Source organism: Alosa alosa, chromosome 22, assembly GCF_017589495.1.
Source record: "Alosa alosa isolate M-15738 ecotype Scorff River chromosome 22, AALO_Geno_1.1, whole genome shotgun sequence".
Lineage (NCBI taxonomy): Eukaryota > Metazoa > Chordata > Actinopteri > Clupeiformes > Clupeidae > Alosa > Alosa alosa.
The window spans coordinates 7,116,616-7,142,120 of NC_063210.1; the positions used below are offsets into that span (position 1 = coordinate 7,116,616).

Consider the following 25,505-nt stretch of genomic DNA (forward strand, 5'->3'; position numbering starts at 1 on the left):
CACACATACATACATACATACATACATACATACATACATACATACATACATACATAATCATCCCAAGGGAAATTTTAGGCATCCAGTAGCTTATACAACCAGAATGTAAACATAATAGAATTGCTTGACAAACAAGAATAAAATCATATACTTTAAGAACAATATATAACAGAGATTAAGTTATAAGATGTAGATGTTATGACCACAGTCCAGATGAAGAGTAGGAATGCACTTCTTGTCTTCTTGTGTGACAGTATTTAATTCAAATAGCGATGACTTCAACCGTGAAACAGCTCAGCACTTTAAAGTAAACATTATCATGCAGAGTATGCAGAAATATCTCAAAGGGCATATCCAAAGGCAGTTCTTTCTTTTCTCCAAAACCACAGCTTCATACAGTATGTAGAGACCATCTGGACTATTTACTTGGTGACAGTTCAACTTCCTCTTGGTGACAGCACAGCTTCCATTTTACTCATCTGAAGTGAATGTGCTCAGTATAGCTCATGGTAACTCGGATCCTCGGAAACTGCTGTTGTTAGTGAGATTAGCACCACCATGAGGAGTCATAAAGTAGTGACACCCTCTGATGTTCAAATGGTGCCAGGTTTAATGTGGACTAATACATTTAAAGGATCTCTATCTATCTATTTATTGATACTATCTATTGATACTTGAAAGCAGCATGCATCCATCATTTCCCCCAAGATGAATTATAACAGCATATTTTGAGTATGTTTAGTCTTTTCTTTTTGTCCTTTTGATAAACACACGCTCACAGGCTGAGTGTGTTTCAATTTTGTTAAACAATAAATCTGCTGAGTGCCCTGAAGTACTCCAGACGGCAGTGCGTCTCTCACAGACAACAGCTCGCTCCTTCACTCAAGACCCGTCGCACTTAGCCATGCTATTCTTGTGCCCCAGGTTCCCACGGCAACCAGTCAGCAAATGGACGACCTGTTTGACATCCTGATCGAGAGCGGAGGTAAGAGCCTGCGCGAGATGGGATTGCATCATGATCTCTGACAGACAGGCAGACAGGCAGGCAGGCAGACAGACAGGCAGACAGGCAGACAGGCAGACAAGCAGACAAGCAGACAGACAGACAGACAGACAGACAGACAGACAGACAGACAGACAGACAGACAGACAGACAGACAGACAGACAGGCAGGCAGGCAGGCAGGCAGGCAGGCAGGCAGGCACAGACAGACAGACCCCACATCTGGTTAGACAGTCAGCTGTCAGCACTCTCCTGCTCCTCCCTGGGGAGCCATGAGGAGTGAAGAGAGTCAGGAATCAGTCAAGAGCCTGAGGGCAGGACCAAAGATGACCGGCCCTCTCTGGCAGGACTGATTAGAGATCAGCGCTCAAAGGGATGTAATGAGTGCAGACACTGCTCCTCTGGATGCCAACCCACAATCTACAAGCAGCTTGACTTCATCACCTCCCAGTCCAGCACTGTTTCTCTGGCTGCTAGACAATAGTCTGCAAATGAGAACACAGTTAAGGTTTTAGAGAGAGTGAGAGATTCCAGACCTTAGTATGATGCACATGCCTTTTCGTCTTAACCCCCTTGTTTCTTGGAGGGCACAACTCACATTCCTGTGAGGATATTATATGACACAGTAGCTGTGTTCATCCTGATCTTTTTCATAAGCTGGATTTCCATTCAGCTCAGTCGCATATTCTATGCCAGTTTTCAATAAAAAAAACTCACAGACCACCTAACTAAACAAAAAAAAGAGTAGACCTACAACAGTATATTACACAATAGCCCTACTCATTGAACCACCTTGCATATTGTCTTTGCATCTTGCTTATTGTGTCAGAGGATTCATATGATTTAAACTGGCATAGCTTACATAGGCAGTGTTGCAGAACTGTTTGGATTTACATACAAGGTTGTTCAATATTGCAAACAACTCATCTATATTATTTTTTACCACGTCTGCTCGCGGACCACTTGGGATAGCTTGCAGACCACACTTTGAGAAACACGTTGCTCTCCTCGGTGACGTCACCTCAGTGCGATCGTTGCCACTGCATCAGATGGATTGCCATGGCTACAATGAACATTCGGTTAAAGAGAATGTGCTTCTCCATGCTTTTTCATCTACTGTGTTATGTCAATTTAAACATTGGACATTCTCCTGCACGGGTCCATTTTGACCCGCCCCCGCCCACACCCGAGAAGTTCCGACCCGTCACCTGTGGTGATTATTAAAATTAAATCCGCACCCGCCCGGACCCGTTAATATTTTGCCCATTACCCGACCCGTGTCCGTGATAAATCGCACACAAGCTAAAATCATTCAAATGAATGTGCTTTTATTTTTCTTTCTCGCTGGTTGAAGCACGTAAGGGCTTACCTTTTTTTTTTTACATTTTGCATCAGGGATAAACCTTACAACGACACATAGCCCAAACCTTGCTGCATCAGAACATTATTCTACATAAAATGGACCTGTTAATGAAACAAAGACAACAAGAAAAAAACAACCTGAGCCTGCCACTAGCCAACTTTACCTTGACTTCATCCATTGTAGCCTACTCTCTTGTGCTCCAACTACGAGACGGTTATATTGTTTAATGTTTTCACACATAGATGCATCAAACAAATAATTCAAAAGTCTCAGTATGTGAAGGGTCAAGTGTCATATCGTTGACTAAAACACATATTTGCGATGTGGTAATGGTAATTTAGATATACAAATATTTCACATATTTTTCAATGATGTTTTATTTCTAGGCTATACTGTTTTGGTTCTCATCGTATCCGCCCGCATACCCGCCCGTACATTTTAGGGACGTCATAATTTACATGTTTTAGCAACTTATCTGCGGGTACCCGTCGGGTACCAGCGGATACCCGACCCGTTGCAGGACTCTGCATTCTCCTAATCAAGGGAAGAGTTATTATCAGCTATGAGATCAAAACAGAATGTTGTCATTGTTTACAGGAACACACTGGTAGAAATGCAAATGCCAAAATGCAAATAAATGTTTCCATGTTTATTAATTACATCTATGCAAATCGAGAATAAGGGGACCCCCCTGTAGTAAACCGGATTGTTATCTGCATTGGAAGATTAAACGTACATTTCGGATGTTTCCAGTCAGGATTTTTTATTCAAATGGTCAAAATGTAAATTAAAAACCCAGCTCTAGTAATGCCAGTGAAATTGAGGTCTCGTTTTCCTGTCCACCCTTCCAGAGATTACGCCCTTCAGTCCCCACGAGCCCTCGGTGCCGAAGCTGATGCCCGTCACCGCCAGTGTCACCACGCTGCCCGTCAACACGGCGCTCTCGCGGCCGCCCGCCCACGTGCAGTTGGCGCCGCCGCCGCAGGTCCTGTGCGGCGACCCGATGCCCAGCCTGGCGGCGCTGGCCTCCGACAACCAGCTGGAGGCGCTGCTGGACGGGGCGTTGCACGACGCCGAGCCGCGGCTGCTGGAGGACCTGCATGCGCAGCTGATGGGCGACGCGCAGCACCACCACCACCACGTGTCGCCGGGGACAACGGTGGCGTCGCACTCGCCCATGGACACGTCGGACCTGGGTTTCAGCGAGAGCGGTTGCGGACCGGGCCCCTCCAGCTCGTCCTCGTCCTTCAGCCTGCAGGAGGCCGGCCTGGACAGCATGGAGTGGCTGGACCTGACCATGCCCGGGCCCATGGGCACGCTCAACCCACTGGGCATGGCCGCAGACTTCCTGGACACGCACGATCTGCAGATGCCCTGGGACTGAGGGCTCCAGCCCACCCCCACACACACACCCACCCACCCCTCTCCATCTGTGTCCATCTCTCTTTTCTTACTGCTCTCTCTTCCTCAGCTACATTCACTTTAGCCCTGAGGAAGGTGCTGGATTTGTACTGGAGAGGGTCGTTGGGTGAGTTGGGTTGAGTTCAGCTCAGCTGTGCTGCGGATGAAGTGTGAGTGTGTGCGTCTCCCAAGTGGCCATGCCAGTCTTCATACTGCAAGAGACCCACCCACATGTTTTGCCTGCTTGCCCCCGCCACCCTTTACACACACACACACACACACACACACACACACACACACACACACACACACACACACACATACAAACACACACACAAACACTGCTCACTCCCCTACACACATCCAGAGCCTGAGGGTATGTCACCACCTCTGAATTGCCTCTCTCTGTTGGGCCTGTGTTCACCCAGTGTCCCTCGGTGGGGCAGGAGTGCTCTCAAATCTCGCCGATCACCTTGCAGTCTGACAACACTTAATAATTCATTCATTCTCGGACAAGCTGACAAGGGAGAGCTTCTAATTTCCTTCAGACACAGTGGGCTGAATGCCACCCTTGTGTGGCACAGAGCAGGCAAACCCAAGACCTACGAGTACTTTAGTCTCTGAGTTAAGATGTTGCAATCTCTAAACATCATCATCATCATGCCTGATGCATCCGTTGAGTGGTGTGTTTCAGATGGAGATGAACGACCAAGTGTGGTTTCAGGAGAGAAACAACAGAGGTTTGACTGTTTTCAGATGAATGTTCTAGACTATGTCTCAACAGCCGTGTAGCTGTAAAGAAAGGAAAGTGCTAGATTTGCAGCAAAAATACAAACCCATTTTGGGTTGTTTACGATGAACACATTGAGGGATAAAAAAAACAAAAAGGAAAAATGCTTGCCAACATGCAAAGCTGAACACCCCCTCTAGTGATGGACTGTCCTACGGGGTGGTCTGGACTGTCTGTGCCATAAGACTGATTCTCAGCTAAGATGGACTCTATCATCATCTCAGTTGTGAAGAAGGATACAGGAACTGTGTCTGCTATTCACTTCATCTGTGGTATTTGAAGGTCTCCACCGAACTAAACCACAGAACTAAATCAAGGACGCAGTACGTTGGCACGTGAAACTAACCACAGTTTCACCCACACACATTCTCCACTGCTCCCAACAGTTTTCCATACATCGCAGTGTCTCCTGTTACTTGACCAAGGAGACATTTGTTTTTCATTTCCATTTCTTTTGTTTTTGTTTAACATGCATCTGAGTGGATGGACAGATTTCCGAGCTCATTCGCCTTTTGCTGTAGCCGTGTGCAGAGCAAGTGCCGACCAAGAGGGACGGTTTCATGGCAACCACCACCACTACACCCCTTCATCACTAGAAAAAAAAGCCCTCACTTGCACACGTCATGCTTCCTCGTAGTAGTTGTTGTTCTTTTGAGTGTGTGTGTGTGTGTGTGGGCAGTCCGCACACTCATTTCACCTGCGTTATAGTGTGTAGTCCAGGATTGCACTGAAGGTGAGGCAGATCATGGGCCACTGCATACCTCAACCACTGATCCTTCACTGAGCTGGCTAGAACACACGGGGCATGAACCATCTATCTGTTTAGTTTGTCCTTCGTTTGGTTTGTTTTTGGACTTTAACTGACTTAACCAGACAGACTGTTTCAGCTGCTGTAGAACAATGGCAATTAGAGAACTGTAATGTAAATACAGCCAGGCTTCTTGGAGGACGAATTTGCTTTAATGTGTGTGTGTGTGTGTGTGTTTGTGTGTGTTGTCTGGACCAATCATAGTCTCTAGAGGACAAATCCGTCTTTGTCTGTAAGAGATGTGCCTCCGAATAGCAAGAAATTGCAGTCAATGGGCTGCCATGGCATTTATAGTGCACTACCATGTTTGGTATTTAGACTTTAAATTCACAGTCAATCATGTAAGCCCGAGACAAAATCTGGTCTTAAATCTTCCTATACAGTATCTGACTGGACATTTGAGCTTTATAGAATTTATTTTTTCAAACTCTACATTGGCTTGCTGACACTTACTTTCCCTTCTACATGCTGTTGGTCACGTCTAATGCTGTCATGATGACGGAGATAGTGCTGGTCACCTTTGGCAGCTCCATGAGTTTTTCTGATAGGAACCGCCGCTCCGTCTCGGGGGGGTCATGTGACCTCTCAACTGCATTAATAGCAATGCAAAGTTACGCACACAGACCAACACACAAACCCAAAACAAAAAGTTGCATCCATGCACAGACACAGCCACCAGGACAAGCAGGTACAATGGATTTGACTATAGGCAGAAGGGGAATATCGTGGAAATGGAGATAATCCCCGTCTGCCTATAGTCAAATCCATTATACCTGCTTGTTCTGGTGGGTGTGTGCATGGATGCAACTTTTTCACATGGGTATGTGTGTTGGTGTGTGTGCGTTAACTTTGTATTGCATTTACCCAAGTTTTCTCCAGCTCATTCCCCCCACCACTTTCATCATAGTCGACTATTTTTACTTAAAGAAGATGATGTGCTAATTGACTGGAAAGAATTTGCCCGAGAGTCCTTTCAGCTACTGTAAATGGCAACTCCATGTAGAACTGAAGGCCTTTGTGTCACCTAGGACAAGTGTCCAAACAGTAGGCCATAATTGGACCTGGCAAACATTCTAAAGATGCTGTCTTTAATAGTAATTTATTGATAATGTAGGCTAACTAACAACTGCCTTGCCAACCTCTAAGGTGGTTGTATTGAAATCGAGATGATTGGGGACCCAGTCACTGGTCCTGAGTAAGAATGAATCACATTCACCCATACAGCAAACGTCATCTTTGTACTGATCTGAACATTTTCAATCAGTACTTTCATTAGAAGTAATATTATGCAAAAAGTTTTCTTAGGGGTTAAAATGCTGACTAAGATCCTAAGATCTCCTTTCCTCTGTTCAGATAGAGGTTTAAGCAGTCATCGGAACAGTCAATGACTAATTAAAAGCGCTTCGACACTGATTGTGAACAGTCTATACTCGTGCATGAGAGCATGCAAGCAACCTTTACCCGCCCCTAGGCATTACTAACTCCTATAGACATCCCGACAATTGCGCTTACCTCACCTCCATTCAGAAGCAATACTTGATACAGTCACCTGAGAGTTCTACTTCTACTCCTGCCGCTTTCTGGCAGTCAGACTCAGTCCTGGCAAGGCTTCGATTGGATCATCACGCAGACTACGAGCACTTTTTTGCTGCAGCAATCATGAAAAGAAACAAGCACCTTTAGTATTGATGGTGTTTCTTTGTCAAGGTCTTGTCTTTCTGTCTATGTTTTGGAAGAGGTGCGGTGTGTGTGTGTATGTGTGTGTGTGTGCGTGTGTTTGTGTATATGTGTGTATGTGTGTGTGTGTGTGTGTGTGTATGTATGTGTGTGTGTGTGTATATGTGTGCATGTCTGTGTTTGAGCGTGTGGATTGTGCTTTGGTCTGTTTTTCGCTGAAGCTTGCGGTCATCACAGTAGTTCTGTTTGTCCAGTCATGTTCGGCTTGTGTCGAAGGCTCTGTACTGTTGTTTACCCAACACATTGACAAAGTCACGCCCTGGAAACCTGGGCTCAAAAGTTGGTATGATGCCAAATACATGCTTGTTGCATGTCAAGAGCCTATAGCTCATATCTAGATAAAAAGGCCCTATCGACGGGTCTGATATCATGAAAGATCATACCTAGAGGCCTTCCCAGATGACATGCCACATTGCCCTGCCATAGTGCAGGTTGGGGGATTGCCATGCATGTTTGTTATTTGTATTGCTACAAGGTAAATAAAAACAGAAACAAAAATAGAGCCATAGTTGCCAAAGAGAAATATTGGGAAATATCTGGGGATGGTCAGTGATAAACTTTTTTAAATCATTGTTTATAAAAAAAAAAAGCTGTTTTTTGAAAGAAAGAAAAATATCATAATAAATGGTTTTATGGTATTGCTCATGGATGATGTTTATCCTTTTTTATGAAAATATTTCATATCTTGGTTTGGCTACAAGCTGGTCCGAAATGCACGAAAGTAAAGCGTCACCAAGTGGAAGGGACAGTCTGGACGAGGCGAGCAAAGCAATAAGTCTTTCCACCGTGTGGCCCTGCCACACTGTTACCAAGGCTTCATATCATTACACTGCCTTCGTCTCCTATCAGAGCCACACAAACAAATTACCAAATCTTCTTTTGTTCGGTTAAACGATGACAAGGGACTCCACTCGTCTTGTCTGTGTCCAGCCTCTCTTCTCCCTTCTGCTTGGACCACTAGGAGTCACAGCAATCCCCCCCACCCCTACCCCTCATTTTCGCATTGTTTTGTATTATTATAAATACTGTTATGGTTTTGTTGTTATGGATGTTTTTTTTTTATTTTCTGCCATCTCTGTCCTGCTTTCAGTCCTCTTCTAGCCTCCTGTAGTCGGTCTGTAATGTGTGTTTCTATAGCAGAGGTGGAGAAAAGGAATGAGGAAGTATAGAGAGGGAGAAAGAGAGAGAGAGAGAGAGAGAGAGAGGGCAGACCCAGGCCAGCTCTGTATCATCTCTCCTCTCTGAGAGAGGCTGGATCATCTGTATGCCATACGTTTTGCACATTGTGTATATATTTTAATGGATGTACTGTAATGCATATTTTTATACATGTTTACGCATCCATGAGCTCTTCTGTGTAAATAGTTCTAAGGGATGGAAAGAAAAACAAAATGAAACAAAAAAAATGATCTATATATGCTGTTATGTGTCAATAAAATTTGATGTACTGTGAACGTGATGTTTGAGGGAATGTTTTTATTTCCAAAATTGTAGATGAATGTGAAATGTGTCTGAGAAAGAAAGAGAACTGTGAGGTCAAAGATCCATTCATTTCTAAATACATGGTTTGCTAATGAACAAATGTGTGCCCAAACTTAAAAAGTACTGGCAATACGTCAAAAACGTTACGGTTCAAAAGCCTGTGAACATTAAAATCACATCAGAAAGGGTCATTCATTCAAAAGAATGTACATTTTTGTTATTTCACAATTATTCAAAGTAATTCTGTTCCAAGTGATACTGAAGTTTACAGTGGGGAGGTTATTAATGACTAATCTTTGCTCATTGATGCAAGCAATTTTATTTTTAAGCATTTGTATTTGTTTCAATGTTGTGCACATGTCAAGGACAGGTTATTCCAGAGTGTTCAACTGAATGGCATACTCTCATCGGATAGAAACTAAGGTCATAGACTCAACAGGAAATTGCCAGTCATAAAAACACATCATCCTTCATAAATCACTATGTACACGTGAGCATTCTGGTTATTGCTGTGTTCCAAAGAAGCCTATTATCTAGGTCCTCAAAGGTGGAGTTATCACAGGCACTGGCCATTTGCATTCACTGTCCTTAGGTCACCCGATCAGTTTGTTTCAGGAAAACTTCCAGAGACCACTGGATCGCCTCCCATCGCCAACAGCCATCAAATCGCCTTGATCGCCACCTCTCTGCCGAGCTTTGTCCCAGAGCCCATCTCAAAATCTGAGTACGTCATGAATCTTTGCGTTACATTTGGGACAGTAATGGCTGATGTCCTTCCATCGTTTTGCACAGAATGGGATGAAGCAGCACCCAAGCACACACCTGTCGAGAAAATAAAGCAAGCCTTTTAGATCTCATCAGCCCAAACAAAAATGAAGCCTACTTTAAATGCAGCTGGCGTGGGCTTTGAGGTTACGTGTGCAGGGATCTGTGACGCTATGGGGTCAGATTCCCGTACAGGGATTAAGTCTGTCCTAAACTATAACATTTTTCTCAATGCAGATCTCTGTGGCAAATTAAACCACTTGCTCTAGAAATGGTTGCTGCTGTGGTCTTGGTCATGATAGCCACAGAATGATCACAGTCCTCTGACCATCACCCTCTACGTAATGTACGTACCCAATGGAAGAAAGTGTGAAACACAGAATCCAGGAGGTGCTAGTCACTTCGTGCTTGACGACTGTGCGAACGACTCTTGAGCAAGTGGAGCATGTGACCCAGTCAGGATCCCAGAGAAGTTTGTCCTGAGACACCACGGGCTGGACGACTCCACAACAGACAAAAGAGCAGTAAGCATCAGTTAAAACCTAGATCAGCCTTCTGCACCTCAGCAATGTGCATTTGGTCCAAACAACTCTTCACCATCAAGCAAAGTGAGCTTACTTTAAACGACTTAGTATGACTTACTTTAGTTAGTAGTTTGACTTACTTTAGTCGTAAAATATTTCTACCAAAGACAATTTGTAGAATTAAATTGCTCATTTCCGTTTTTTTTTAACAAAAACAATTTAGAATACACTGATATGTTCCAACCATATTTATACCATAGTTATGATATGAGCCAGTTTACAGCTTTGATATTATTTAGCAGTGCATTACAGTTGTTTTTCCTTTCCAAAGCCATCTATTAGGCCTCTCTCATCAGTGAAATGTTGAAAAGGCATCTTAGGTGGGCATACAAGAACTGATCCTTTAATGGGTGAAGTTTTCATTATGACCATATTCTTTGCTAGAAGATGATAATCTGCAAAAGACTCAATCACAAGTTCAATCGAATGTTTCCTTAAGTGAAAAAAAAATCCTTTCTGACTTGGTAAATACCTATATTCCACAACTGAAAATGACAGATAATAACATTCCGACCAGCAGTTCACTGTGTGAATTATACTGCGGAAAAAAGCCTTCTGATAGTGTTGGGAGGTCACTTTTACCCACCAATCACCAGGCAGAGGGATTAATTTTCCTTACTGCTTTCTGGTGGCTCAGTTTCCTCAGGTTCCGTCATATTGTCGTTTGCCTCTGGTGATGGTTCCTTTAGTGATGGTTCCTCTAGTACAGCATAGTCCGGCTCTGGAATCATTTCCTGAGGTACATGATAGTCTGGCTCTGGAAATGGTTGTTAAAGAAAACTCTTCTGAATCAAGCATGACTCCAGAATGAAGTAATATTGTGCCTTAGCTATATTTGCCTTTAAATTGTCCTACCTGGGAAAATCGTCTCTCCAAACAGTCGTACATCTGAGAACGAGACAGCTGTTATTAATATGTAGGGTAATGGGAAGATACATGAGGGCAAAGTACATTGAGAACATGTTTTACCATGAGGGTCCTTTTGAAGTTTTCCACTTTTGAGCACTTCTGTCTGTCGTCTTGTTATTTCTTTAAGTTCTGCTTCGATGGTGTCCAGTTCTGGTGGTGCACAGATTTCACATTTTAATTCATTTTCTCCTACATGGTGTTAATCTCAAATCCATTTGATTATCCACTCATGTCAATTGTAACAGGCTCTAGTTACTGCATTACAGTTTCATATAAAATGGTCTGCAACTAAAGATTATTTTCAAATAATCACTTGTTTAGTTTCTAAACAATCTGAAATGGTAAAAACAAAACAAAACAAAAACATGACCAGTGTTTCCCAAAGCACTCAAAAAGACATTTCCCAAGATGTCCTCAAATCCCTTGTTTTGTCAAATACCAAAGATAACAGGCTTGTTCAAAATTCAGAATTGAATTGAGAATGACTCCTAAATTCCAATTCAATTCATGAATTTGAATTGGGGTCAAAACAGGATCTAGAATTATAGTGGATGGAATCCACTATCTTGAAATCTCCTGGCTTCTTCTTATTATTATAACCTTTTTTTCTTTTTACCTTTTCAAAAATGAATGCGACTCTAACCGCTTAACGTACAGACATGTTGAAATAACCGTTGTGTACAGTAGGTCTGGAGTTGGACAAGAGAGGTATTTCTTAAAAGTTTATACTTTTTGAGAAATAGGGGGTTAAAAATGTCAACAAGCTCATTTTTCCCCCATAGACTTGTATGGCTGTGATGTCATAATGGCCACATGCGCACATGCACACACACACAGGTCATATTTTGTTCCGCTTTGCGGTACATCTAGTTTATTGCTGCCGTTACTCATGTTACTCTGTGGGTATTAGCTACAGAGGACCTGACACTTCAAATGATGGCATATCGCGTCATTTAAAATGAAACTGTGTTAAGCAGACATGAACGACATGCTGAACAGATCTGCAACAGAAGGAGGTTGCTATGTTAACTCCAGCTGCAAAGTCAGCCATCTTCACCAGCTAACACGATAATCTAGTTACTGTACAACAACAGTATGACAGTTACGGGAAGATAATCGCTCAGATTTTCAGATTTTTATTAGGCCACTTGAAAATAGGCTATGGCTTGGCTAATCACTGGAGGTATTTTAATATTATGTCTGTTTTGCTAATGCTTAGGCGAGGCCTCCCTGTGGTTTTGATCAACCTAATAATCTTTGAAATGTCAATTGTAAACACTAAGGAGAAATGCATTGAAACTGACATGCCACCAGAACAGACGTTTTATCGGCTTTGAGGTATTATAAAGTCTCCAGTCTTGTTAATTTACATAATGTAACATCCATAAAAATAAAATATAGACCTAAATGAAGATTTTAACAACAGTTCTATTTGCGTATGCACAACTTTTTTTTCCATGGTAAGGATGACCTTTGCATGGAATTGCCTGACATTTTACATGGTAAGGATGACCTTTGCATGGAATTGCCTGACATTTAAAACGAGACATGGAGAGCTTTGAAAAAGCACTGGTAGTTTATTTACAAGACGATTTATACAGACAGTACCTTAAGGAATTTTACCGTTCGACGCCATCTTGAATTTAGTCACGATAAGTCGAGCGACGAGTACGAACGGACAGGTATGATAAGGGATAAGATTCCAAAAATAATTCTGTGGAAATGCATGGATTCAGTTGCTTCCAGTAGCAGCAACTGGAATCCATTCATTTTTACGGAAAAAATTCCTTAAGGTACTGTCTGGGCTTGTCCCCTGCACTCAGAAATCTGGCGCAAGTTAGCCAATGCTACCAACACAGTGTTTCGTTGTGGTGCCTCGGGCATCGGCCTAGCCATGCAAATAAATCACTGTTTTACACCATTTACGAGGCTCAAAGTAGCTCCATACTTCATTGGTGGACTTCCGAGGGCCTTGACATTTAAAACGAGACATGGAGAACTTTGAAAAAGCACTGGTAGTTTATTTACAAGACGATTTATACAGACAGTACCTTAAGGAATTTTACGTTCGACACCATCTTGAATTTAGTCCGCGATAAATTCGGCGGCGAGTCTGAATGAACAGGTATGATAAGGAATAAGATTCCAAAAATAATTCTGTGGAAATGCATGGATTCAGTTGCTTCCAGTAGCAGCAACTGGAATCCATTCATTTTTACGGAAAAAATTCCTTAAGGTACTGTCTGTATAAATCATCTTGTAAATAAACTACCAGTGCTTTTTCAAAGTTTCTATGTCTCGTTTTAAATGTCAAGGCCTTCGGAAGTCTACCAATGAAGTATGGAGCTACTTTGAGCCTCGTAAATGGTGTAAAAACAGTGATTGATTTGCATGGCTAGGCCGATGCCTGAGGCACCACAACGAAACACTGTGTTGGTAGCATTGGCTAACTAGCGCCAGATTTCTGAGTGCAGGGGACAAGCCGAGGTGAGCTATGAGACATACGTTCACACTCGGTATCATGTTTCAACACACTTTAGGTCAAAATCACACCGGAATTATCCTTTAAGTGTTTCCCGTCTGTCAAAATAAGTCACAGCCATATCTAATTCTTTGCGCATTATATCTCCAGAACGGCTTGACGCATATGCTTCAAATTTGGTACAAGTGTTTGTATGGACTCAAAGATGTGAGTTGATGTTGGAGGTCAAAGGTCAAGTCAATGAATACTCTGAGCACGATATCTCAAAAATGTCTTGACATACATGCCTGAAATTTGGTATGAGTGTTTGTATGGACTCTAAGATGAAGTGACTTGATGTTGATTGATGTTGAAAAACACCTTGAGTGTTATATCTCAAAAACGCCTTGACACACAAGGTTTTTTGGTACGAGGGTTTGTATGAACTCAAAGATTAAGTGATTCAATGTTTTTTTTTTTCAGGAATCTCCCTACCAACATTAAGCCAGCAGCTTTCCATCCACTATTGTAATTCCTCTGGCATTACATTTCTAGTTACAATTCAAATTTGAATTAAAGGAAGTAGAATTGAAATTCAATGAAATTCGAAGAAATTCACATACATAATTCATATACATAAAGGTAGTGTTTAACAATGAAGCTTCACAGTATATGTCAGATATGATTGCATCAAACACACAACTTATAACTTATAACAGTAACCATTACATTTCCAAAGTAACCTTCCCAACACTGAATGTATGTGAGATTCAACACATTCTTTCTGTTGTGTGACTTGAGGAATTGCTTTGAATTGCCATGAATTTAATTCCACTTCCTGTCATTCCAATTCCATTTCAAATTCAACTTCCTGTGGGCCAGAGCCAATTCAATTCAAATTCCAATTCATGAATTGAATGGAGTCCAATTCTAAAATTCTGAATTTCGCACAAGCCTGAAAGATACTGTATTCAGATGTAAACCAGAAAATATTTGATCAATATAACCAATGAATTTTTGCAGCACTAATTCAGTCCTTTTGCTGTCTAAACTTAATCCTGTATGTTTGTGAAGGGTCAGTGAAATATTTCTCATTTTCCACTGGACTGTCTCTCATCAGGCGAGAAAGCTGGTGGCCATGGATATGTGATGTGGGTGCTGCTGACCCCCGGTGTTGATGCTCTCCTCCGGGGGTGCAGAGCTGAACTCCCGGGCTTTGACCAGCAGGCCACGGCGGTGCTGCAGCTGCTGCTTCCTAAAGGCCATCAGCCACAGGGCCTTAGAAGACTGGTCCCTCTCCAGCTCCTCTCCGGACATGCTGCAGGTGACAACGGTGATGGAGGACAGGTGAGAGAGCAACACAGCTCATACCAGGATAGAGGAAGTCACGGTGGTGATGTTGGTGGTGGTGGGGAGGAGGAACACAGTAGGCAACTTCAATGGCGCTTGCTTGTGGTGGAATCGAGGACAATGTATAAACTCCACAGTCAAAATGCTTTCCAACTACAAAAAAACATTTAAATGTTTCATCAAAATAACCAAATAACCCTGAAACCACAGTTGAAAATATATGTTGTATATGTGACCTCGGTTTGCTTACACACATCTAACCATTTGACAAAATATGCTCTCTCCTGTTTTAGTAATTAAAACACTGTTATAATATCCTGTTGTGTGAACACTGCATATTATAACTGAGGTTTCATGAGACTCTCCAAAAACAAAAGAGAGTTAGGCAACTAATCAACTAGGCCTAATGTTAGACCAAACAAGATGAGCCAAGATAATTCTAAAGATAACCAGCAATGGAGAGGAATATGAAATATACAGTGAAATGAACAGAAACATGTCTGTCTACACTCAACTTGTTTTCTTCAGCATTTCTAAGACTTCTATTGCACATAACATTACCTTCTGAGTTTTCTGAGTTTCTGGTACGGCACAGCTCTGCGAATTAGGCTTCCTCTGTATTAAAGTCCAAAAACTGAAGAAAAGAAGCAGAGGAGAGAGTGTGAGCGCTCTGAGTGGGTCACAGCAAATTGCAACTGGTTTGTTTGTCCTATTTGACGGTCGTAGGCTACTCTCTGAGTCCAAATACTGTACATAAGCAAATCAATAAAACATTTGCATGTTATGCCTAGTGCCATACCAAACAAGACAAAGGTGCATTGTCTAGTGTTATTGTTGCAGGTTGCCAAAAAAGAGCTATTGGCACATAGTCTTGTATCAAAATCCTTCATTGTGTGCTATTGTTCCCATCTTGATCAGTCTGTATGTTATTTTTCTTCTCTAAAACCTGGTAGATGTTCCACTCCATCATTTATGACTCCATAAAAGTGTGGCAATTTGCATGTTGTTTGATGAGAGCATGTTATTGGCATGGTTATTGTATTTAGCAGACATTTTTTTTGTCAAAAGCGACTTACAGAATATGAACATAACAAAAGTTCAAATTAACAGTTTTTAGTTGATAAGCCTACATAAGCAATATAGTACTTACAATAATATCAACTAGATGTACCGCATAGCGGTACAAAATATGACCGCCGCTCAGTCCTGTACATCCGTTCCGCGAAAATAAATCACACTTCAATTTGTCTCCATATTTTACTCCATCCCCCACTCTTGAAACTTGCATGCCTGAGTGTGTGTGTGCGGCTGCACAGAAAGTAGCCTACTGGTGCTGAAAAGGTGAATAGATTGTAGAATAGCCAAAGAAGATGTAGCATTGTTTTAAAACCTTTAAAATCTCTAAACAATCACAAGTAGGGCAGTTCATCACAGTTCATCCATTGCAACTGGATTGATGAAAGGTCACTTACACCTGTAGGCTACATTGTATTTGGGAAAAGCAAAAGGTATCAGCATAATGTTATTTATTTATTTATTTATTTATTTTTATGTATTTATAAACAAAAACATCTCTGTCAGTTCCATGCCGTTTTCAACAGCTATCAAAAACAAAGGTCATTTTTGGATGGATGGATTTTTTGTGAATGTTTCTTCTTCTACATAAGATTTTAGTCATCTTTAGTTCATGTAATACTTTATTGTCAATGCACAAATTAAGTAACAGTAGTCTGAAACGTTATTGTTAATGCACAAATTAAGTAACAGTAGTCTGAAACGAAATGCTGTTTTACATCTAACCAGTGGGGCAAATAACTGACATGTCCAAATGGGCCTTGATGAAATGCGTCGCTAGACTGTTCATACACATTTTATCGGGCCAAAGTTGAAGAGCTGTTGTCCGTTATTGTTCGTGCAAATATAGGCTGATTCATGTTCCCTTGCATTGTGTAACTGAGGTCCATGGCTAGTCTGGCTTTCACCAGACCAAGCTCAATCTTTTAAGAAATCAAAAAATAAATAGCGGGCAGATCAGGCTGGGTTCACCCAGCCTAGTCCATAGGCACCCGATATTGTTTAATTTTTCGATTGAGATATACACGCTCTGGCTATTCTAAATGCAAAAATGCATCAGGGAGTTATGACAAAACGGTAACTAACAAACTAGATCCTAATAGAAAGCTGTTAGCTTCCCTAAGCTACAGGTAAGATTATAAGGTAGGCCTATTTACAACATAAATTGTCAATAGGCTATGCTGGCGACACAAATAAAATCTCCTTTGGAAACCAATGGTTTACGCCTTACAGTATCAACCGGACTTAAACTGTCATATCGTGGCGAAAAGTTGTAATAAAATTCACATAAATGGGTGTAAAACAGTGATTTATTTGCATGGCTAGCCCGATGCCGAAGCACCACTATTGAAAAAGCTGTTGGTAGCATCAGCTAACTAGCGCCAGATTTTGGAGTGCAGGGGACAAGCCGAGATGGACTATGAGACATAATGCTCACACTGGTATCATGTTTCAATACACTTTAGGTCAATATCACACCGGAATTCTCCTTTAAGGTGTGTTGCTAAAGCAGCCATAATGAAATGAAGGTGTCATTGTTTGGATACTTCACACACACGTGCTTTTTAATTTCACAGACTACAACTACCAAGCTGTAATCAAAGCACATCAATTCCCCTCTCACACCCTGCACGCACTTAAAACAAAATAAACAGGCGTCTCAGTCTCACGCATGTATAGGCAAAACTGTATCAGACCGGTGTCACGTTGGTAAATCTTCCATTGCACAGAATGATTTTGTAGCACGTGCAATAAATGACAGTCGAAAGATACAAACAGTGCTGCTATCAATTTGCTTGGTATAACCGCATTTATAGTTTTCTACAAATGCAATCAAACAAATGCCTCCATCACTCAACCAACGCTAACGGTAACATTACCTAGGTCCTTATTGATATTACAAGATTAACGTACCTGCAGTACGATGCAGTCCGATAAACATCCTCAGATTTATTTCCGCTTCAAGAAGAAATGGGAATTACACTTCATGTGAACATCGTCCTATCCTTATTAGATGTTCGCTGCAGTAAATTACAGTCCTTGTAGGAAGCGCCCATTGTTTTTCCAACCCACTTTTAACTTCCAACAAAATTACGCCTCACTGCAACGATGCGCCATCTAGTGGACAAACGACTACTTATCGCCAATACTGAAAATGCAGCCATGATGATGATGATGATGAATATTTATTTTGGCTTTCTTTTTAATCCTACTGAATTTGTAATTATGTATCGGCCGCTCTAATACCGATAGTATGTGGGTGCCTGTGTGTGTGCATGTGTATATGTGTGCACCGCCATTTACAGGCCAATGAGTGTACAGTCACTAAATGTACACATAACCTAATTTTTTTAGACCCCCCCATGGATGAAATTCTACAAAACTTGGCATACCCCCAGAGAATGCCAGGTCAATCATACACATAAAATTTGGTGCAGTTCTGAACATCTTAACTGAAGATAGGGGCGATTAAAGCAGAATAATATTGCATTTTCATTTTTACCGGGTGGGGTGCAAATCACAAATGAGTGATTATGAGCCAGGTTGATGTGGGCCCTTGAGACCAACATACCATAAAAGATTCTTCATCCTCAGTGCCACGGTTCAGGTAGTTATTTAGGAAAAACTGTTTTTTTTTTTTCTGGTTCGGGGGGCCCAGCACGGGGGGTGGTGGTGGTCCCCGGGGACAAAATGAAATTTTTCCGTAAAAGTCTAGTGGGGCTAAATACCCACCAAATTTCATGTACCCCGGTGGTTCGGTGTCCCGAGTATCAATGACCAAAAATTCAGGGAGTAGATGACGGGAAAAATTCTTGAATTGTGTGCATGTGTGCGTGTACAAATTTATGTTTATGTGTGTGGGTGTGTGTGTGTGTGTGTGTATGTGCGTGCTTGTGTGTTTGCCTGCGTATGTGTGTTTGTGCATGTGCATGCATGCGTACATATGTCTACTGTGTGAGTATGTGTCATACGTATGATTACTGTAAATGTATGTGTGTAGCATAAATTAATTTATTGTGTGGCCCCCCATGAACGGAATTCCACAAAACTTGGCTTGCATACAGAGGGTGTCATAATGATCCTACACTTCCAATTTCGTGCAGTTTTGACTATGTTAGGTCACAGAAACCTTCAATTACAACACCTCATTTTTACTTTTTTGTGTTTAACTAGGTGGCGCTATACATGAAATGAGTGGTTATGGAATGGGTTGACATGGCCCCTTGAGATCAACATACAAAAAAAAATGGTCCTCCTAAACCCTACGGTTTTCGAGATATTCACAGAAAACTGTGTTCTGCCCTACCCTCCTTTCGGGGTCCAGTCCAGCGGGGGCTACAGATCAAAACGAAAAAACGATGGTTCCATGCTATCCATGTGGGGTTACATGCCCACCAAGTTTCGTGTACCCCGGTCTTTCAGTGTCCCGGAATCATTGACGGAAATTTGGGCATCTAAAAAAAAAAAAAAAAAAAAAAAAAAATCTGACTAAATCTATATGACCGCCGCTTCGCTGCGCGGCGGTCATAATAACAATATCAAATAACAATAATGAAAGTAAAGAAAAAAGATAAAGATACAAACCCTGTTCCTTCATTGTGACGTACTGTTTTGGTACCGTTTATGTCGTATATCGTTTCACAAAACAGTAACCAAGGCAAAGTTTATCACAGAATTTTTGGTAGCAATTGTGCTTCATAGGCACTGAACAGCATCTAAACCAGAGAGGGTTGAAACAGAGCAAGTTGAAAAGCCTACATTAAACATAATAGTTATAAAATTACATTATTAAACATTGTAATATATCATATAATAATGTATAACATTATTAAATATCAACAATAACAAATAATGAGTGTTCATGTTATAGCAACAAATATTTAGTAGGCTACAACCCATAACTCATTTGTAGTTGTTGCCTGTATTTTGTCACTGTCACTGTCCAGTAGCCTACAGTAATTTTTAAAGAAAAAGAAGTAAATCAAAGCGTTTATTGTCATTGATATGTGTCTTCAATGAGCTGTTATATTTTTGTACTTGTGACAAACGATATCCCAGGGTCAGATGAAAATGGGGCTCTAGCCTCCTGAAAACCAGCCCATAGTCTTGTGTCCTCTGTAGTGGACATTTATGCATACCCCTTTACTCTTTTCAGCTACTCTATCTACCGTCTTTTAAAGAGGACATCCTGGGCTTTCCAATGATACAGTGGCTTGCAAAATTATTCAACCCCTTCAATATTTCCTCTTTTATTGCTTTAATTAGTGGAATCTTTGTCCATTTAATTTGGCCTTTTTTACAATAAATTGCAAAAATCCCTTCTCTTTAATGTCAAAGTGAAAGCAAATTTCTACAAAGTAATGTTAATTGATTTATATTATATAATGCAAAATAAACGATTGCATAAATATTCATCCCCTATAAAGTGACTGACCTAAATCAACAGCGGTTCTGTCAATTGGTGCTATTGTCTCACAATTATTGAAACAGGGATCGCCTGAGTGCATGTGTATAATATAGAGATATAAAGACACCTGCATCTGGAAGGTCCAGTCACTAGTCAGTCAGTGTTCCTGGCTATAATTCCACCATGAAGACAAAAAAACACTCCAAACAGCTCAGAGAAAAGATTAAAAGCATAAGTGAGGGGATGGATACAAAAAAAAAAGTCACTGAACAGCCTCTGGAGTTCAGTAAAATCCATCATTAAGGAATGTAAGGAATATGGCAAATGTGCAAATCTGCCTAGAGCAGGCCATCACCACAAACTGAGTGACCGCTCAATAAAAATAATGGTGGGGGAGGCCACCAAGGCATCTATAACAACTCTGAAGACGTTAAAAGCTTCAGCAGCTGAGATGGGAGAAGCTAAGCATCTGCCGAGTTCTTCGCCAGTCAAAGCTCTATAGGTGAGTGGCAAAGCTCTTATTAAATCTCGACTAAAGTTCGCCCAAAGACATGTGGGAGACTCCAAGGTCAAATGGAATAAGGTTCTATAGTCTGAGACCAAATTGAGCTTTTTGGCCATCAGACTAGATGCTATGTTTGGAGCACAGCACATCACCAAAAACGCACCATCCCTAATTTGAAGAATGGTGGTGGTAGCATCATGCTGTGGGGATACTTCTCGACAGTAGGCCCTGGAAGGCTTGTAAGGTAAATGTAAAATGAATTCAGCAAAAAATATATGGAAATCCTGGAGTCTGAAGAGAATATGACTTGGGAGAAGATTCAGTCTACACAGAAATGGTTTAAAGACAGCAAGGTGAATGTTCTGGAGAACCTAATCCTAGAAAATCTGTGGCTGAACTTGAAAAAGGCTGTTCACACCCAATCCCAACCCCTTCCAACCATCAGAGAAAGAGAGAGAGAGAAAGACAGAGAGAGAGAGAAAAAGAGAGAGAAAGATGAGGACTGTGATCTTGTCCCTCAATAACATGGGGAAGAAGAGGAGGACCAAAAAAAAAGATTATCGCAGATGAAAGTAAAACATGAAAATGAAACAAACAATCCAGAAAAAATTTACAGAAGACAACAACAAAATGTAGTTTGCGTCTAACCAGAAGTGCAAAAAAGCAGAAAAGTGCAATGTGATATGATATACACAGTTTAGGCAGGTGGTGCATAAACAGTATAAGATATATAGTGCAGTGTAGAGAAGAATACTACACTGGTTTCCATACATGGCTTCCAGTAATAGAAATGAACTATATGTGCAGTGTATTAGCAGTAGCCTTAAAGGAGAATTCCGGTGGGATATTGACCTAAAGTGTATTGAAACATGATACCGAGTGTGAACGTATGTCTCATAGCCCATCTCGGCTTGTCCCCTGCACTCCAAAATCTGGCGCTAGTTAGCCGATGCTACCAACAGCTTTTTCAATAGTGGTGCTTCGGTTTCGATTTATACAGACAGTATCTTCATGAAGTTTAGCGTTTGCAGCCATCTTGAATTTAGTCACGATAAGTAGAGCAACGAGTAAGAATTAACAGGTATAATAAGGGATCAGATTCCAAAAATAATTCAGTGGAAATGCATGGATTCCAGTTTCTTCCAGTAGCAGCAACTGGAATCCATGCATTTACACTGAATTATTTTTGGAATCTGATCCCTTTATCATACCTGTTCATTCTTACTGCTGTTCTAATTTATCGAGACTAAATTCAAGATGGCTGCAAACGCTAAACTTCGTGAAGATACTGTCTGTATAAATCGTCTTGTAAGTAAACTACCAGTGCTTTTTCAAAGTTCTCAATGTCTCAATGTCTCAATGTCTCAATGTCTCAACTTCCCTCGGAAGTCTACCAATGAAGTGTGGAGATACATTGAGCCTCGTAAATGGGTGTAAAACAGTGATTTATTTGGATGGCTAGCCCGATGCCGAAGCACCACTATTGAAAAAGCTGTTGGTAGCATCGGCTAACTAGCCCAGATTTTGGAGTGCAGGGGACAAGCCGAGATGGGCTATGAGACATACGTTCACACTCAGTATCATGTTTCAATACACTTTAGGTCAATATCACACCGGAATTCTCCTTTAAGAGCAGAATAGGATATGCAGTATGAACAATGCATGAACAACATGTACAGATATGTGCAGTGTATAGCAGTAACATTATCAGAGCAGTAAAAAATAATATAGATATATGCAGTGTATTAAATTATCACTAATATTATTATAAGAAAAAAAGAATATGAATGAAAATGAAACAATCCAGAAAGAGAAATAAAACCATCTAGAATAACGAATACCCTTTATTTCCTAGATTTGGTTTGGTTTACCCTTAGTCTGATACTACAAGAGTGATTTGTTAATTTTTTTTATTTATTAATTGTGTTAACCTTTCCATAAAAAAACGGTATATTCGTCCACCACAGTGGACATGCTATAACATAAAAATAAATGTGTTAAAATAATGATTATAAGATGTTTTTTTTTTTTAAATCCTAAATCACAACAAAAATTGGAGGACACTTTAAATTAGGCCTCAGGAGTGTTCTGAGCACAGCCCTATGCAAGGAGTGGCTCAGGTGTACGGATGAATAAGGGGTTGAGGCGATGAGATGCTGTGATGATCCTAATTGCAGACATATCCTATTTCCTATAAAACACTATGACTACTAAATAGATAGCCTACCTCAGGGCTCTTCAATTGGCGGCCCTCGAGGTCTTTTGTACTGGCCCTTTAACAAAAATGTAATCTCTAGCAAGCGCATGAGCTGTTCTCCACTCTTGCATCTCTCGCTCGCTTTAGTCCTGCAGCCACTGCACCAGCCCATTGCACAAGTTAGACTACATTACAATTCATTACATTTGTACATTTATAAGCTGAACGTAAGTGCCATAGTTTAGTTTCAACCTAAATTGGCACGTTGGAGTTTATTAATATTTAACAGGTTGCACCACACAAATAGTTTCTGTCAACAATATCGCAAAAAAACACGGGCACAATTTCTGCAAAACTTGGTGGAAAGGTGGAGCAGATCCGACTCAAAGGGAATTTCAAAGTATTTCTATATAGCCTGGCTATTGCCGATGCCGATGTCATTTCTTCACGTCTTACAACATAAACAAATGCAATAATAGTCTAGTGAAGTCAGAAATGAGCCTGTCTAAAGGCCTCTTGGAAATCATGTGGCATGTTACATTAAATGCGCACTCAATTGCGATTCGAAGCAAAAAGTATCACTGATGCCTAACGAAGGTAAATTGTATATTTGTAAATCGACGGCAAAACGTTAAAGTGAATCGTAGACTTTATAATAACAAAATAAAGTAAAGGAGATGATTTACACCTCCGTTCACCTAATAAAGGCCGTGGTTGTGTTTCTACAATATGTTGGCACAAAAAGTAATTTCTGTCAGAAACCAAGTAGGCTAAACGTTTTCATTGTCATCGTGAACTATGACGATGCCCATGTTCAGTAGGCTATGTGTTTCATTTATTCAAGCAGTGACATTTGGTTTAATGCATGGGGTAACGTGAGGTGCGTCAGAAAAAAGATGGGCCTGACCCTCTCGAAACAATATTAATCACGTTAAAATAGCGTGATTAGCAACCAGAAAATAAAAAAAATCCCCCGTGTTATTATTATTATTATTATTAGGCTATTATGACTGGCCTGCCCCCACTGCTAAAAAAAAGTCTAGAGGTCACGGTCATCTCATTTAAATGGTGGGAACGTCAAATGTAACAAGTAGGACTATAGGTCAGAAGAGCTAGGCTACATATGCGACTGATTACACATTCAATTCACCTGAGCAGTGTTTGAATCCTGTTTGTACTCACTGGAAATCTTGGACCTAGCAGTTACTGTGCAAAGCACAGATTCCATTCGTGTGATCTGTTATCACAGATTTCATTCCATATTAGCCACCAACAACCAGCTAATTATGTTGTTATGCATGTACAAAATACAACATTTGAACACCAATATTGCTGCTGTTGTACTTCATTGTATATACAGCTGTTAATGTGATTACTCATATTTCAAGCCGCATTTCTCAGTTGTGATGCTTTCCATGAACTGACCCCCATTACAAACTAATGGAATAGCCCTGGCCTACCTTATCGATCTAGAGGGAAATCGAGTATGGTTGATCATTTTGATATAGCCTTTTTTTTTGCATTTTCTTTTATTAAAGGTCCACAAATTAAAAAAGACTTAGCACATTTTCTTACAGAATAGGCCTAGGCCTACCTGCTGTGGGCCTATGGTTGTGCAGTTGAAGTAGGCCGCTAGGCTACCCTGGCTAAATGGATTTACTGGAATTACTTACTGGGGCCAGGCATAAAAGCAGCAGCAACAACAACAACATATTGGCAATTCTATATATTTAGTGTGTTTATTGAAAATAAACGTTTTGAAAATAAAGCCTTTCCATTCATCAACAATAATAGCGGGTTCAGGTTATGTAATATCCGACGTGGGTGAACACATCTCTGTTCCAGGCGGTTTGTAGAGTCATGCAGCCACAGCAGTGTCGCCAAACGGTCTCCCAGGCCTCCATCACCTCGTAGGTCGCCTCCAGGATCTGGTACCGGGGCTTGGGGTCGACGGGTTTGGCCGGGGCTAGCACAGGTCGTCGGGCGTGTGGGGTCACAGTCTTCTGGCTTTGCTTGACTGCGAGGACCGCAGACCTTAGAACCTTGGATACGGTGTCCGTGGCCAACTGGTGACAGGCCCAACCGTTAACAAGATCCATTACTTTGGACACAATAGCGTCGGTAAGTTGGTCGAGAAGAATCATTTCAGTAGTCATCTCAGGAAAAAATGTAGAAGAATGAAAATTGCGAGCCGTGTCGCTCTTTTATAATATTCCCTTGATTGTGACGTACATTTTGGTACCGTATACGTCATATGTCGTTTTGCAAACAAATTTTGAGAGGATCTTTGGTTGAGAGTGGTCTGATCTTCCTAAATTGTAAAAGATAAAACAACATGGTATTGTGATGGTTATGGTTATGCGATTTGGCAGACACTTTTGTCCAAAGCGACATACAAATAGGCCTAGTTAAAATTAACAGTACACTGATACAGAAGGGCAGTGTGGAGGTGCAGGGAGGATCATCATCAAGCAAAGGAATTCATAGTGGTATAGCCACTGGTGTGTCTGGGATACCCAATCGTTGGTCTGGCACACCTAAAATATTTTCGCCTTTCACTCCTACTGCATCTGTTATCATTCTAACCTGCTGTAGTGTGAACACAAACCAATCATAATAGCTTATCCTTACAAGCCACACATTAATAGTTTACTTTGGGCACTCCTTAC

General features: G+C 41.1%; 2 protein-coding genes across 4 annotated transcripts in view; one reads left to right on the forward strand and one right to left on the reverse strand.

Annotated features, from left to right (window-relative positions):
- The window catches only part of mrtfba (myocardin related transcription factor Ba), a 40,679-nt gene extending 32,119 nt beyond the window's left edge, over positions 1–8,560 (forward strand). The window contains 2 exon segments of the mRNA XM_048232420.1: positions 925–985; positions 3,217–8,560. Coding sequence (XP_048088377.1) covers positions 925–985; positions 3,217–3,749 — 594 coding nt within the window. The 3' untranslated portion in view covers positions 3,750–8,560.
- A 322-nt stretch (positions 8,561–8,882) lies between these two features.
- LOC125287030 (lipopolysaccharide-induced tumor necrosis factor-alpha factor homolog) lies at positions 8,883–14,619 on the reverse strand. 3 transcript variants are annotated; one of them, XR_007192288.1, is made up of 6 exons: positions 12,450–12,492; positions 10,902–10,991; positions 10,788–10,820; positions 10,552–10,689; positions 9,703–9,850; positions 8,883–9,405 (listed from the first exon to the last, which is right to left on the reverse strand). XR_007192288.1 is itself a non-coding variant. In XM_048232418.1 (6 exons), exons 1-6 carry the CDS (start codon positions 14,617–14,619, stop codon positions 9,297–9,299), a joined length of 669 nt encoding a protein of 222 aa, XP_048088375.1. In that variant the 3' UTR covers positions 8,883–9,296. The 3 variants fall into 3 exon arrangements, 1 of the variants encoding a protein (XP_048088375.1); XR_007192289.1 differs by lacking the exon at positions 12,450–12,492 and adding an exon at positions 11,458–11,556; XM_048232418.1 differs by lacking the exon at positions 12,450–12,492 and adding an exon at positions 14,469–14,619.
- Between the last annotated feature and the right edge of the window lie 10,886 nt (positions 14,620–25,505).

What these genes read in the sequence shown, in the direction of transcription:
- LOC125287030 (XM_048232418.1), bottom strand. Translation starts at nt 14,619, where the DNA reads ATGTCCGGAGAGGAGCTGGAGAGGGACCAGTCTTCTAAGGCCCTGTGG. An exon ending in GGAGAGCATCAACACCGGGG is followed by an intron (nt 10,992 to 14,468) that starts GTCAGCAGCACC and finishes GTGCACCACCAG; the next exon opens with AACTGGACACCATCGAAGCA. An exon ending in TTCACACTTTCTTCCATTGG is followed by an intron (nt 9,406 to 9,702) that starts GTACGTACATTA and finishes TTTTCTCGACAG; the next exon opens with GTGTGTGCTTGGGTGCTGCT.